This window comes from Ctenocephalides felis, unplaced genomic scaffold, assembly GCF_003426905.1.
Source record: "Ctenocephalides felis isolate EL2017-DRISC unplaced genomic scaffold, ASM342690v1 CF-g0.4_SCAFFOLD_01492, whole genome shotgun sequence".
Lineage (NCBI taxonomy): Eukaryota > Metazoa > Arthropoda > Insecta > Siphonaptera > Pulicidae > Ctenocephalides > Ctenocephalides felis.
In genome coordinates, this window is record NW_020537646.1 from 58089413 (window position 1) to 58104735 (window position 15323).

General features: G+C 28.1%; 1 protein-coding gene across 1 annotated transcript in view; it reads left to right on the forward strand.

Moving 5' to 3' along the window:
* Window positions 1-15323, forward strand: part of LOC113371666 (neuropilin and tolloid-like protein 2) — a 658950-nt gene that overhangs the window by 110224 nt on the left and 533403 nt on the right. Inside the window, exons 4-5 of the mRNA XM_026612314.1 lie at window positions 675-760; window positions 12994-13168. Of these exons, the coding sequence (XP_026468099.1) occupies window positions 675-760; window positions 12994-13168 (261 nt within the window). The remainder of the gene's footprint in view (window positions 1-674; window positions 761-12993; window positions 13169-15323) is intronic.

Genomic DNA, 15323 nt, shown 5'->3' on the forward strand with positions numbered 1-15323 from the left:
ATCATCTGAATAATATACACATATTGATATTGGTTCAAGATGCTACTGAGATTCATTTCTACGTAGGATGATCAATGTTGTCGACATCATTGCAATATATTGTATTTTGTCTTTATATCTTATTTGTTAGTGTTTTATATAAATTTAATTAAAGATTAAAATCAACAAATTGTGTTGAAGTGCAGTTAAAAATGTATTAATTTAAAATATTTTTTCAACCAATATAAATTAAATAGTCAATAATCATGCAATATTGACTAGATTATTAAATTACATAGATTATGCACTTTTGTCATAATTTTTGACTAATGATACCTCGTTTAATGGTTGTTTTTTCCAAGCATACTCAGCTTTATAGAGAATTATGCTGATGCTAAAATATTTTGTTAAAACTTCATTTGATTCGTGATATGCTGTAGAATTAATAAACTATTATAATTTTAATTTTATCTATTTCATTTTTTTTGTAATAATAAACATATACTTGATATACATTTTTATGTGACTGCGATGAAATATGTTTTTAATATTATCACTCTATATAATTGGCTTTTGTCGTTTCAAGGAACCATAGATAACATCTGGTTATTACTCAGAACTTATTTTTTAGTAGGAATAAAGATTAATACTTTTGAATTTTTTGCCATGTAATTAATAATATTTTGTATTTGCAGCGCCTCCAGGCCACTTGCTGAGACTAGATTTTCGCGATTATTTTGATATTGAACCTTCTGAAGGGTGCAAGTTTGATTTTCTTGAGGTAATTGAGCTCGGGTTTCTAGGTTGTTATCATAAACAGTTGTATAACTATGCTACAATTTTTTTTTATTTAAGAGGTCCGTAGAAACCTAATTTTAATTATTTAGTAGATTCTTAAGATTCTAGTCTCAATTTGATTCTTGTTGATTACTTACTATTTAAGCTACAAACTTTTTATAAGTAGATTTTAAAATAGATTCATACGTTTCGACTTCTAATTTGACTTTTTCTCAGTGGTCAAAACTACAAAAAATTACATAAGAAATAATATAAAAATTTATCAGAAATTAAACAATAAAATCATTATAAATTAAGGCAGAACTAGTGTTGAAAAATTACACAAACTAAAAAACATTTTATATGTTACAATTAACAATAAGAAAAAATGTAATGTGAGAATATTTAGTGATTTAGTTCACGAGACCTTAATATAAATTTTAACTATACACTATTTAATTGTTTTATTAAATGTAATGTTAACTTTGAGTGAGATTCAACAGTTTTCTTTATATAACCACTTTAATAACTTACATCTGTGTGGGGAAAAATGACCAACTGAACATAGGCCATGGCTAAAGACTAAAAAAGACTTGGATTGAATTATACCATATTTTTATAGAAAGTGTATAAAACTTCCAGTTTGATTGTGGACAAACGACTATTATTATTATGAATTATATAATTCATTATTATACATGTAGACTTTGGGGTTTATTGTGTTTATAATACCTCATTGTCTGTACCATTCAAACAACACATCCTTACACTCCTAAAATAAAGTATTCTTTTTTTTTTATTTTCTAAAAATTGTTTAGAAGTACTTTACTTAGCAAAACAACGTTTGCCGAGTCAGCTAGTAAAATATAAAAACCTTAAAACGCAAATTATTACACACAACTAAAAACGCAATTAACAAATACTTCGCAACAACCATGTTAAGGAAAAGAATAAAGAATATATGATACCGATTCGCCACGAAGGGTGGATTGTGAATGTGAAAGAGATATTTGAGCGTAGGTTTTGAAAACAAATGGAATTAGGCGCAATAATTAACGTATATCAAAACAAATGTGTATAAAAACAAAAATAAAATAATTGTGTGCAGGACACATACATCTGCAAAGAAACTCATATATTTTGTATAGGATAAGTGTACACAATTCCGGTATAGTACAATAGTTCTTGATATATTTATTTTAGTCGTAAAATAAGAAAACAGGTCGGTAAATGATTGTAGAAATGTGTTTGATTTATGAGATATTATTTCAAACTGTTATAAAAAAGTTTTTCTGGGTTCCGTGCCAAGATTTTAAGGCACGATGCACCCCACTAGTTTCTATAATTTCTTGGTGCCCCTTATAGATTGGCCTTTGTCCGCGCTTTTCTTGGATATGGTTATCAACATGTTTCCATTTCTGGTTTTATTTAATTCGTCTACTGTCGTATTTACCTGGTCATAAGGGACATCTTGTTTGATACGACGTAAGTTTTCGGAATAATTAACTTTTTTGGTAGGCCGAATCAATAAGGCATTTGGTTTGGGAAATATTCTATTAATTTTTATCATTTTGTGATTAGAGTCCTGTTCTGACAGATGTACCCTTGCTTTCGTTTTTTTTGTATTCTCGGCTGAACTTTATCCAAGTCATTTAGCTCGATTTGCTCTTCGTTTCGTATTTCCATGATCGACTGGCGTCTTGGCAAACCATTTTTCTCATTATGCTGATTGTTTCTTATATTTTGTTAGTTTCGGTTTCTTGAGGCCTCGCTTGTGCCCTGCCGTTCACTTTCTTCTACTGGGTCTGTTTCACCACTACGGACTTCATTTATCATTATTCCTCTATCCATTGGTTGTCTAAATCCATAAATCTTTTTATTACATCCACTATGATACCTGTTTTTGTCTTCACTTCTTTATATTTATTTGACTTTGATCTGACGATCTTATGCAGTTCATTTATCAATTTGTCAAGGCTCTTCAATGACTCATTTCGTTGTAAAATGACGGTCTGAAATTAATTCTGACAGTTTAGCCATGGGTTCTACTTTTCTATTTACAACGTTGCATGAGCTTGTTAGCAGGTTTTGGGCTACATTTGATGAACCTGGGCGTAGCGCTATGTTCAAGTTATCAGATGTACAGATTGTATCAACAGTTACACTGCTTGGCACTATGTCCCCTCTAATGGAGAACATTTTAACAAAAATTTTACCAGCACTCAGAGGTGAGGTTCACTCAGTTTACTAACTTATTAAACTTATAAGTGACTTATTAGAACTGATAGAACTATCATAATATTTAACGACAAAATATCTAATATCAGACGTAAGAAAATTTAGTTTTTTGTATGTGTGTGCTTGTATGTGTGTGTGTGCGGATACAAGTTTTCGTCGACGATTTTGGGAACACCGGTCAACCGATTTGACTAGTTCAAAAGACATTCGATTTATAATGATAAGGAGACGTGCTGATTAGTTTTTGGCATAAGCTGGTTTAGCCGTTTCGAAGATAAGGGGGAAAATGTGCCACAATTTTTTTTTTGCATACTTTTATTGTCAATCAAAATAAAATACATTTTTTAAGACAATGTGATGTTGGTGTTAATGCATATAAGAGATTATCTCCTATGAGATATTTCTCTTTTATTTTTTTATTTTTGACATTTATTTAAGGTCGTATGGCCATTTTTTTTCAATCTGCGTGTGGGATATTCCTCGCTTAACTCTTTTAAATAGATGTTTGGGTGACCTGGTAGTTTTTCGTTGTATTTTTTGCTCCTTTCTTTTATCATCTCATTAATAGTTTTTATTTTCAAGTCTTTATGTAGGGTGTCATTTGTAACATACCAGGGTGCGTTCACAATGCATCTTAAAATTTTCGATTGCGCTGCTTGTATTTTTTTTATATTTGAATTGCTTGCGCACGCCCATAGCTCAATACCGTATGTCCAGATTGGGATAATAATTATTTTATATATAAGGAGTTTATTTTCATAGCACATATTTGAACTCCTGCCAATTAGCCAATACAACTCTTTGAACTTCTTCTCTATCTATTTCCTTTTCATTTTTATGTGCGTTGACCAGCTTAACTTTCTATCGAGATGAATCCCAAGGTATTTTACACTCTCATATTTCGGTATTTCTATGTTGTTTATTTTTACGCTTGAGCAGTCCAGTGTTCTTGTTGTGAAGGTTATATGGCTAGATTTTGTTTCATTTATTTTAATCTTCCACTTATTGAGCCACTTTTCAAATTCGGAGACATATTGTTGAACTTTTGACGTTGCGACGGATGCATTTGTATGAGTTCCCATGACAACTGTATCATCGGCAAAAGTTCCAATTATGACATTGCTGCAGTTGGAATGTCGTGTGTATATATGAGGTATAAAAGTGGCCCTAAAACACTCCCTTGTGGAATCCCCGACTTGATGTTACATAATTCTGATGTTTCTGTTCCAACTCTAGTTCTGAATAATCTGTTTGTTAAGTAACTTTTCAATAGTAAAAATATCTTGTGCGGCAAAAAATTTTTTGTCTTGGTGAGTAGGCCCTCGTGCCATACTTTACCAAATGCCTGTTTGATATCGATAAAGATTGCTGAACAATATTCCTTTCTTTCTATTGCCTTTTCGATGCTATTTACTATCCTATGACATTGTTGTATTGTGGAGAGCTGGGTTCTAAACCCGAATTGATGATCAGGTTTTATATTTAAATACTCTTTTATTCTTACTAATATTAGTTTTTCCAACAATTTTGATAGAATTGGCAGTAAACTGATTGGTCTGTAAGATGTGACATTTGAAGCTGGTTTTCCTGGTTTTAAAATCATTACCCTAGTAGAAACGAATCGTGGCGCAATATTGTACTTTATATAGGCTCTATATTGTTTACCAATATTGCTATAATATTATTCTGTTAACATTTTCCCATATAAAGCCAATATTGAGACCAATATAGGCTCAATATAAAACCAATATTGATAAACAATATTAAAATCCCATTCAAAACCAATATAAGCTCAATATTGAAAACCAATATAAGATTAATATAAATAAACAATATTTACCCTACATAAAAAACCAATAAAAGCTCAATATAAATGAACAATATTTACCCCAAATTCAAAATTATTAATTAACCCACATCAAAAAATATTATTCAATTCATATAGAAAAACAGTATTTAACTCATTGATAACAAAAGTTTATTTATTCTAAATGAATAGATACATTTCTAAATAGTTTATGTATTGAATCTTGATACCTTTATTAAGAATTTACACATTATTTTATGATAAGATATACAACAATCAAAATATTTTCAGTCATTATAATAATTTAGAGGATTTTAATGGTAAATCATAATTCTTGTTAATCCTAATTCAAACAATTTGCAGACTTAATTATTATTTCGATGTCTTTTTTATTTTCATACATGTTTTAACATTTTCTTGAATTCAATCATGATTACACCTGAAATAAGATAAAATATATTAATATTTTATAGCAATATTTCTGAAATATATTGATTTTATAAACTAATAAATTCAATTACTTAGCTTTTAGCAAGAAAAACATTTCAGGCATTATTTGGCTGCATTTTTATTAATTGTAGTTTATCTAAAACTCATATTTTCTAGAACTCGATCACAGTCAAATCTGAAATAATTAAAAATACTGTGAATAGAAAATTTTAACATTAATTTAAAACCGTACAATTATAGTTTTAAATTAAAACAAAAAACTATTGTTGGAAATACGAATATCAAATATTCAAAAGCGATAATAAATTATTGAAAAGTCTTCATTTAAAAAGTTTGTTAATATTTTTATTACCTTTTATCAAATCCATTTTTGCTATGTGATAGTTTTTATATTACAGCTGATTTTACGTCCATTTCAATTTAGTCAATCTAGAATATATAAAATACATCATTGTTTACTAAATATGAATGTTGATTTATATAATATAAGTGATAAATATACTTACGTACTTTAAACATAAGACTCAAAATTATGTTAATTAACCGCTTGATTTTAATTATTTTAAACTGTCCACAAAATATGTTTTTAGCAAATGATTATTTGATATCATAGATCATTTTATTATTCACTAAATATTCACTCAAAACTACTAAGACTTACTATATATTATGAATATTTTTTAATATTATAATAAATTCGAAATTCAACAAGAATTGGTAAACGCACTGCGTAACAAATTTCATTCTACTGAAAAATGCGAAACTCTGCTTGGCTTGTGCTTTGTTTGATGGTGTAGGTGTAGCATTGTTAATCAAAGGGCGGTTCTAACAGGTTTTTATGTTTCTGCATTTTATGTTAGGAAGTATACGCTCATTAATTTGTCGTTATTAGTTTATTCAGTGTAGTAGTCATTAAAGTTTATATATAACTCTTTTTTCATTCATTTCAATATGAGATAGTCAGTAAATTACATAATCTGTGAAACGTTAGTTAGAAAATATTCAAAACAAAATTAATAAAAACGCAATTAATTATTATTAAATCAAATATGTTTATATTTATAAAATTTTAAATATCTAGATTTATTATTGATTTTTTTTTCTGAATTATATAAAATAAATTTTATTTTCACAAAACAAAATTAATATTTCACTTATTTTATTCTACGATTTGGGCTTATGGATTCTCTCCTTCTTCAAAAACTAACCAACAAACATTTTTTATAATCACACTCTTTTCTATGTACACAATAATAAATTTAAAAAAATCTTCTTTTGCCTTTAAGTTAATTTTTTAATTAAACTTTTACTCTTAAATAACATTAATATAAATAATAAACTAGTATAGTAATATAAATAATAATTGCTATTAAGAAATGCAATGACATAATATTAGTTCATAAAATACGTATAAAATAATTTCGGCCACAACTGACACAGTCAGGTAGAATATTTCGTCGTAGGACGAAGGACACGCATCCTACACGAAGCGAGATACTCTTATAGAAATATCGGTTATTTGAAAGAAAGAAAAGACACTCTTGAGAAGTTTCTCAAAAACAGATGTTCGTACATATATATGGTATGGTCATACATACATGTATATGATTCAATTTCAGAAATTTTTATTTTGTGAATAAATATAAAACGTCTAAATTTATAAATATAAATCGATATATTACTAGTAGATATAACCGATTTAAGAATATTAATACATACCAAACCAAGGTAAAATAAATTTAAGCAAGTCAAGTGACTAACCACAAAATTTTATTATTTAACTTTTATTTTATTCGAAGTTTTGATTTTTTTCATCAAACATTTTGTTTTCTGTTACTCACATTATTTAAATTTAATATATATATTCTGATACTTTTGCACTATTATAATCTTGTATAATTTTGTTTTTATTTTGTTTACTGAATGATGGCATACTTACAATATCGTTAAATAATATAGTTAATAAATAAATACAATATAGTTAAATTATTTATTGCTCTTTTAACTTACCGTAGGGTAGTTATAGTAATGAGAGGAAAATCGAAAATGAAATTTTTTGCATATCTTCACGTTTAATATTGGATTTAATTAATTTAGCTATTAATTAATTAATTCTGATCAAAAATATGTTTTTTAAGAGTCACCGTTGATGTTTTTGGCACTAATTAATGATTTAAAATTGACTATTTTCTTGACCAATGTAAATGTTACTTAGTTCCCAAGTTCGATAATAAAGAAAAAATAAATGTGAATATAATATTTACAATTTATATTGAATTCATATAAAATTTATATCAAACTGTTAATTACAATCGAGCTGATCAATGATTAGCTATGTATTAGCTAAGATATTATCAATGAGTTAAATTCTGTTTTTATATGAATTAAATAATATTTTTAAATGTGGGTTAAAATAATAATTTTGAATTTGGGGTAAATATTGTTTATTTAGATTAATCTTATATTGGTTTTCAATATTGAGCTTATATTAGTTTTGAATGGGATTTTAATATTGTTTATCAATATTGGATTTATATGGAGTCCATATTGGTTTTAATATTGATACTTTAAAGGCATTAATGTAAAAAAAATGTATCAAACTATTAATTACGATCGAGCATATGACCTTTTAAAAGCTTTAATTGTGTTTTTGGTGCTAATTAATTATGTAAAGTTAATTTTTTTTTCGTAACCCTTATAAAGACCACATATTTCCCAAGTTTGATAATATGGAAGAAACGAATCGTGGTTGCCCAGAAAAAAATGCATAACCCCCACATTTAAAATTAATATTGAATTTATGAGAAAAATGTATCAAACTATTAATGGCGATCGAGCATATGACTTTTTAAAAGATTTAATCATGATTTTGGTGCTAATTAATTACCTAAAGTTATTTTTTTGTAACCCTTATAAAGACCACATATTTCCCAAGTTCGATAATACGGAAGAAACGAATAGTGGTTGCCCAGAAAAAAATGCATAACCCCCACATTTAAAATTTATATCGAATTTATAAGAAAAATGTATCAAACTATTAATTGCGATCGAGCATATGACTTTATAAAAGCTTTAATCATGATTTTGGTGCTAATTAATTATTTAAAGTTAATTTTTTCGTGACCCTTATAAATACCATGTATTTCCCAAGTTCGATAATACTGAAGAAACAAATCTTGGTCGGCCACAAAAAACTTGGATTTCGCCCACATTTAAAAATTATGTATAATTTGTGTAAATATAAAATTAGAGGCGTAAATCAGATAGGAAACAGGTTTATTATTTGTAATAAACCATATAAAACATTTTTGCGGTGAGTTTTCCAAATTTTCCATAATTTTGAAAACAAATATTGTCCGGTCCATCTAAAGACAAGATTCGAATATTGCGCCACGATATTTTACCCCTCTGGCCACGATACATTTCTACTAGGGTATAACCTCTGAAATTTTAAAACATTTGGGCCAATATCCCTACCTAAATATTGCATTATAAATATATGTCAGCAGAACAATTGCTTTATCTATTCCTGCACTCTTCTTATTGTTTATAAGTCTAATAAACTCTTTTATTTCTTTTCGTGTTACTTTTTTATAATTGTAGAATCATCATGAATTGCTTTTAGAGCAATTCTTACGTCGTTGTCAATAACGTCATTATTTGTAGTGAACACATCTGATAAATAAATTGCAAACAAATTTGCCTTTTCTTGGTCACTTTTGGCCCATTCGCCTAATGATGGTGATTCCATTCTTATTGGGGCGTTGAAATGGATTGGTTTCTTCAAAGATTTTATAGGTTTCCATATCGAATAATCGTATCTATTAAGATAAGTAATGTATTCCGCTACACTGTTGTTCCGCATGACTTTCAACTTTTGTTTTAGTTCATTCGATAAATTGTTGAATACAGTTTTATCCCTAGGATTACGTGATCTTTGCCATATTTTCCTTGCTCGTCTTTTTTTCCTTATTAATATTTTAATTTCCATTGGTATATTAGACGTTGTATTGCTATATGTTATATGTGGAGTTGTATTTTGTAGATTTTATCAGAGTATTTATATAAAAATTTAAGTTATTCTCTATATCTGCTTCAGATTTCAATCTGACTTTAAGGTCTAATTTAGCATCGATTTCTTCTCTAAAAGAGTTCCAGTTTGTTTCACTATTAAAAAGACCATTAATTTTTTTCACTCTTATTACTATGGTGCTAATTGTTGCTATAATAGGTCTGATGATAAATCTGAATTATCTTCTATGTTTGTGTATGAATCAGAAATTCCATTTATTATATAAAAATCTAGAAGGTCAGGGTGTTTGTTTCTATCCGTAGGTCAATAAGTAGGTTTTCCAGTTGATAAGAATTAATAATTTTTGTTTAAAAGTAATTGTGCCAACTGCTTACCTTTAGGAGTGGTAAGTCTAGAGCCCCATAATGTATTTTTGCTATTAAAATCACGACCCACTACAAATCTGTGTCCTAATGTATCAAAGAATGTTTCATAATCATCTGTTTTCATCCTGTGACGTGGTGGACAATATACAGAAGAGACAATGATATCATAAGGAAATGTATTAATGCAAATTGTAGATGCTTGCAAGTAATTTTCTTGAAAATTTGTCAGTGTGTAGTGTGAAATACTGTTTTTAATCAATATTCCAGATCCAGCGTGTGCAGTATTGTCTGGGTGATTAGTATTATAGAAAGAATAGAAAGGAATCTTGAAATGTAGATTATTTGTTAAATGCGTTTCACTGATTAGCATCACATCAATCATATGTTGTTGTAAAAATATTATTAATTCATTTTTATGGTTTAGAACACCATTTGCATTCCATTGAGCAATCCGAAGAAACTTGGCCATTAATTTTTAACTAATTTGGATAACATGTTCATGACTAACCTGTTTTGCTCCATTAGTTGTTGGAACATGTTTTTAAAATCATTTTTTAATGTGATAAGAGCAACGGTTACCTGTGACTGTTCGTTTTCGTTATTTCGTTGTAACTTTAATACTTCTGAGTAACTTCTATGGTCACTGTAAGAATAAGCTAATGGACGTCTGGTTTCTTCTGTTTTGATGTTTTAACTCTATCCGTGGTTCGTCTTCCTTCTTGAAAGTAGTAATTATGTTGTTTATTATAATCCTTGTAAAAATGACAATCTTTGTAGTTTGCCGGATGAGCACCACCACATAGAATACATGTTGCTGGAGAAGATCTTTCTTTCTTACATACTGAAGTATTATGAGGTCCACCGCATTTAACGCAGACAAAAGGTCTGTTGCAATAATTTTTGGAATGTCCATACATTTGACATTTTGTACATTGAATAACACCTTTGCCTTTACGTGGCGGTTCCACCACAATCATATGATTAAGCAATTTTTTTAGTTTATATATTTCGCCATTGTTTTCTGCAGGTTCTAAATCAACAAAAAACATGTTTAAGGGCAATTTGGTTTTGTGTTGTTTCACATTAATTATACACCTTACTTTAAAATTAAGTTTCTCTAATTCATTTTTTATCTCATTGGTGTCATATGTATGGTGTATATTTTCAATCACAACTCTATAAGACCGTTCCTGGTTTATCTGATAAGTGTGATATACTACATTTTTCATTTTAAAAAACTTGATTACTGCCCTGTATTGGTCAGGTAAATTAGTGTTTATTCTAATTATATCATTCGGCATAGATTTAAGTATATAATCATTTTCATTCATGATTTTATTTAAATCACTTCTCATATCCGGAATTGACAAGATAAAGAATTGTTCAAATTTTCATGAAGGCAGGTCTAGCGGTTTAGGAGATCTAGTGAAAAAAGTAAAAAGAAAATAATATTTGGCGGTCAAAAATGATCATTAGATATAAGTACATCAAATTATCAGATGTTTTATAGAGTTTTCAACAATAAGTATGAATTTTGTTTACATTCCTATCGGTTCAGTACCAATGTTTATCCGTTAGACGGCGACGCGGCGCTTACGCGCTTTGACATTTCGTCTCTATTGCAGTTAAAACAGTACGATTGCTTTGAAAAAAAAAGTTCAGAATTTCCTAAATACTATTTCAAAATAAAAAAAAACATTTTTTTTCAACAAGTCTTTTTTTTCCAAAAAGTAAATTTTTTCGAAAAATGTAATTCTTTTTAAAAAAAATAATTTTTGGTCGGAAAGTCTCAGCAATTTGCCTTAAGGCAAATAGGCCTTACTAGTTTTTAGGTAGGATTCAACAGATGGTTTTTTGATTTAACATCATATAAAGCGTGAACAATAGAAAAATAGTAAATAAAAATATAAATTCAGTTAAAAAATCAAATTTGAAAAAAAAATTCAATTATTAATTATTTGAACTCTGCCTATTAATATTTTTGACGCCATACCAGATCAAGGTTATATACAATGTTATCTTTGCAAAAAATGCACCCATGGAATTTATATTTTGTAGTGTTAAAATATTGTAGCTATTATTTTGTAAAATTCCTTTAAAATAATAAAAGAGCGCGTAAGGTTCACACGCGATTGAAGTAAAACTTATTTGCTACTGTACAAGATGGCATTTAAGTAAAAATAAATACGTCATATGACAATTTTGTATAATGTTTATTAGTAATATGGTAACACTCGTGATGCACACATTTATTAGTGTCAACCATTATACATATTTATATAATGATAAATTATAAATTATATATTTATAACAGCGTTAAAAATATGTATTTAAAGTAATAGTTCTAATGTGACATGATCGGTTTGTCATCGTAATTAGCATTTAAAAATGAACCTTTATTAGATAAATGAAGTAATTGCTGATTAAAAAATTCTATAATATTCGTTCACCCAGTGGATTATGTTAAACAACGTCTACACAAATATTTTTTTTGCCACTTCACTCATCATGTAATAGTGTTTGAAGAACTTCACCTAATTACAATTAACATGCATTCATTGACTGCATGTATTTTTTTCACTTTTTCGCTGGCCATATAATCTTATTCTTTGAATAACTGTAATATCTGTCTGGCCTGAAAAATATTTTCATTTTAATAACTTCAAAGATTTATAGAAACTACGAATAATATAGTAATAATTTCTAATCATTAATCTTATTAATCAATATATTTAAGGTACAGGATAAAATATTCTTCTGATTCGGGATTATTCATTAAATCAAGATTTGTACTACGATGTAACTTTAAAATGTTTATTTATCACTGCCGATTTCCTTGTCGATATCCGTACGCGTACAACGTTGCTCCCGGTACGCATACAACGACCGATATTCGCATACACGACGACTAATCACAATCGACCCGTATAGAAACGATATGATCGAGAGCGAATGACGAATCATTGGCACTCGACTCTTATCTCATTTTATCTATCGTAACACACTTCCGTTGCATTTGTACGGATTTACACCCTAGTCGCGCCTGGCTATCTCATTTTATACCGCGTGCGAGGCAAATCGGAACTGATGACAAGTGACAGAAAAGTAGTAAAAGAAGACACATTTTTATTACATGGTATAATAACTGATTTTTTTTATACGAGTTATGTATTGTGATATAGTTTATATAAATTTAGCCACTATTACTACATAAACTTAATTTGAACCTTTGCGCTATTTCCTATTATGCCTGGGAAAAATTAGAAAATATGAACAAGAAGGCATTTTCGGTAGTTGTTGTAAAAATGTCTAACAATTATGTAAAGTAGTGGTATTGTTTGCAGATACGAGATGGCATGTATGGATTTTCGATGCAAATTGGGCAATACTGCGGCCAGGAATTTCCGCCAATGGTGACATCAAGGGATAGACATCTATGGTTACATTTTCAGAGTGATGAAAATATTGAATACTCCGGATTTAAAATGGTTTACGAATATATATTACGCCCTACAACATGTAAGTTTTTTCAATTCCAAACAATATTTATTGTAAATTTTATATATAGTTTGATTTAAGAAACCTATTAGTAATGCAAACTAAAACAGAACATTATAAATTTAACGAAATAATATAAAAATAATAAAACCCCAAAGTCTACTTGTTTAATATTATATAATTTATATTAACAATATCGGTCGGTCAATATTTTGTTAATACAATAAAACTGAAAGTTTTATAAACTTTTTATGGAAAACGTGGTATAGTCTAATCCTAGTCTTTATTAAATTTTTTGTAAATTCTGGATTTTGTATAGTTATAAATAATACTACTGAGTATATACAAATTTTCAAATGTTTCAAGTGTTTTTTCTTCACCTGATACTTTAAATGTTTCACGTAACATTTACATGAAATAAAGTAAATTTGATAGAAATTATATACGTAGAGAAGGGAGGGGCACAAAGGTTCAACTTGACTTTGAGCAAATGTAAATTATATAGTGAGAATCTTACCAATTATATAACGACAAATAACACATATCAAACGAACTTACTATGTTCAATGAAATTGCCAGCTAGTTCATTATCGTAGAGATGAGTGTTTTTTGCTGTTTCAAAAATTTGTTCTCTAGTCTTTTTACCCCATAGGCTAGGTAACTTGGGACGGCCAGGTAGCAAATTTTACTCCATAGGCTAGGTAACTTGGGGCAGATTCAATGCTTTATTTTAATTTTAACAAAGTATTTTTGATATTTTTAATATAATTATTAAAGTATTTTACAAAATAATAACTACATTACTAAACTAATGCAATATTAAGTTACATTGGTGCATTTTTTACATAGATAAAACTATAAATTACTTTGATCTGGTATTTTGTCAGAAATATTTATTTGCAGTATGGAAATAACTATTCATATAATCTATCTACTGTAAAAATGCTTTATTTAACTTACTTTACTTTGTTATTTGTTATTTTATAATAGCAAATAACGTATTTGCCAGGGTAAATATTTATTTTTATATAACCACTTTAAAAGCTTACTCATCCAGATGTAAGATTTTAAATTGGTTATATAAAAAAAATTGTTGAATATCATTCAAAATTAGCATTACATTTTACAAAACAATTATATAAGTTTAAATTTATATTAAGATATCTCATACTAAATCACTGTGCTCACAATCTAAAATACTAACAACGAAAGAAAATACTTTTGTTATAGATTTTCAAAGATCACCGTTTTTCTCGAATAGTAAAGTCGTAAGAATCGAAGTGATGAGTCATGATACATCATTTGCCCTCTACTTTCATATATTGTAGTTGAACAATGCTTATCTTTACTGGTTTTTGATATATCGATAGTAGGTCTCATTAACCCCGGACCTTCATATATCACTATCCATTCTTTGATAAATTCATAGCAAATTTTGCCAGTTTATTCTTCAAAATTAGTGGAAACTTTAACCTTTAATACAAACTTATAGAGCTGAAGTGTTTCATCTTTTTCAATTTGTAGAGTATTTTAATGAAACATGAACAATTCCTGACTGTGTCTAAAACGCATAGGTTTTGACATATCGTTTGGAAGGATTGCCTTTAAAACTGTAGGACATTTTTCAAGCCTTAAATAATATACATAGTGAATCATTATTCTGCTAAACTCGTTCTAATACTGTTGATACATTTAATAGAATACGTGCTTTATTATCAATTTTTAAATTATTGCATTCCAGAGCACTTGAAATTTTGTGCTTTGACATTTTTATAAGTGTTCCAAAGTTCAAATCTTCTTATTTAAACTGTTGTCTATTATAACTGGGAATAAGTTATTTGACAAAATGTCCCCTTTAATCGATTCCAAATTTAAGATCTTAATTTAAAAAACATAAATAAAAACCAATATGATCTAGAAAGTATTTTATAAATACAAATAATTTCTTTCAAAGCAAAGAGTTTTAAAAATATGATTTCAAAAAAAGAGTGCAATAAGCCACAAATTGTATTTTTATGCTGCGGCTTTTATTAAAATCCACCTGATTAAAATTCGAATCTTTTTGACAACCAACATTTCAAACCTTTTGTTAAAAAAAATTATATCAATCCAAAAATAAATAAAATTCGGATTAAAATTTGAATCTAATGGTTCAATGCAATTGACTTAAATACTT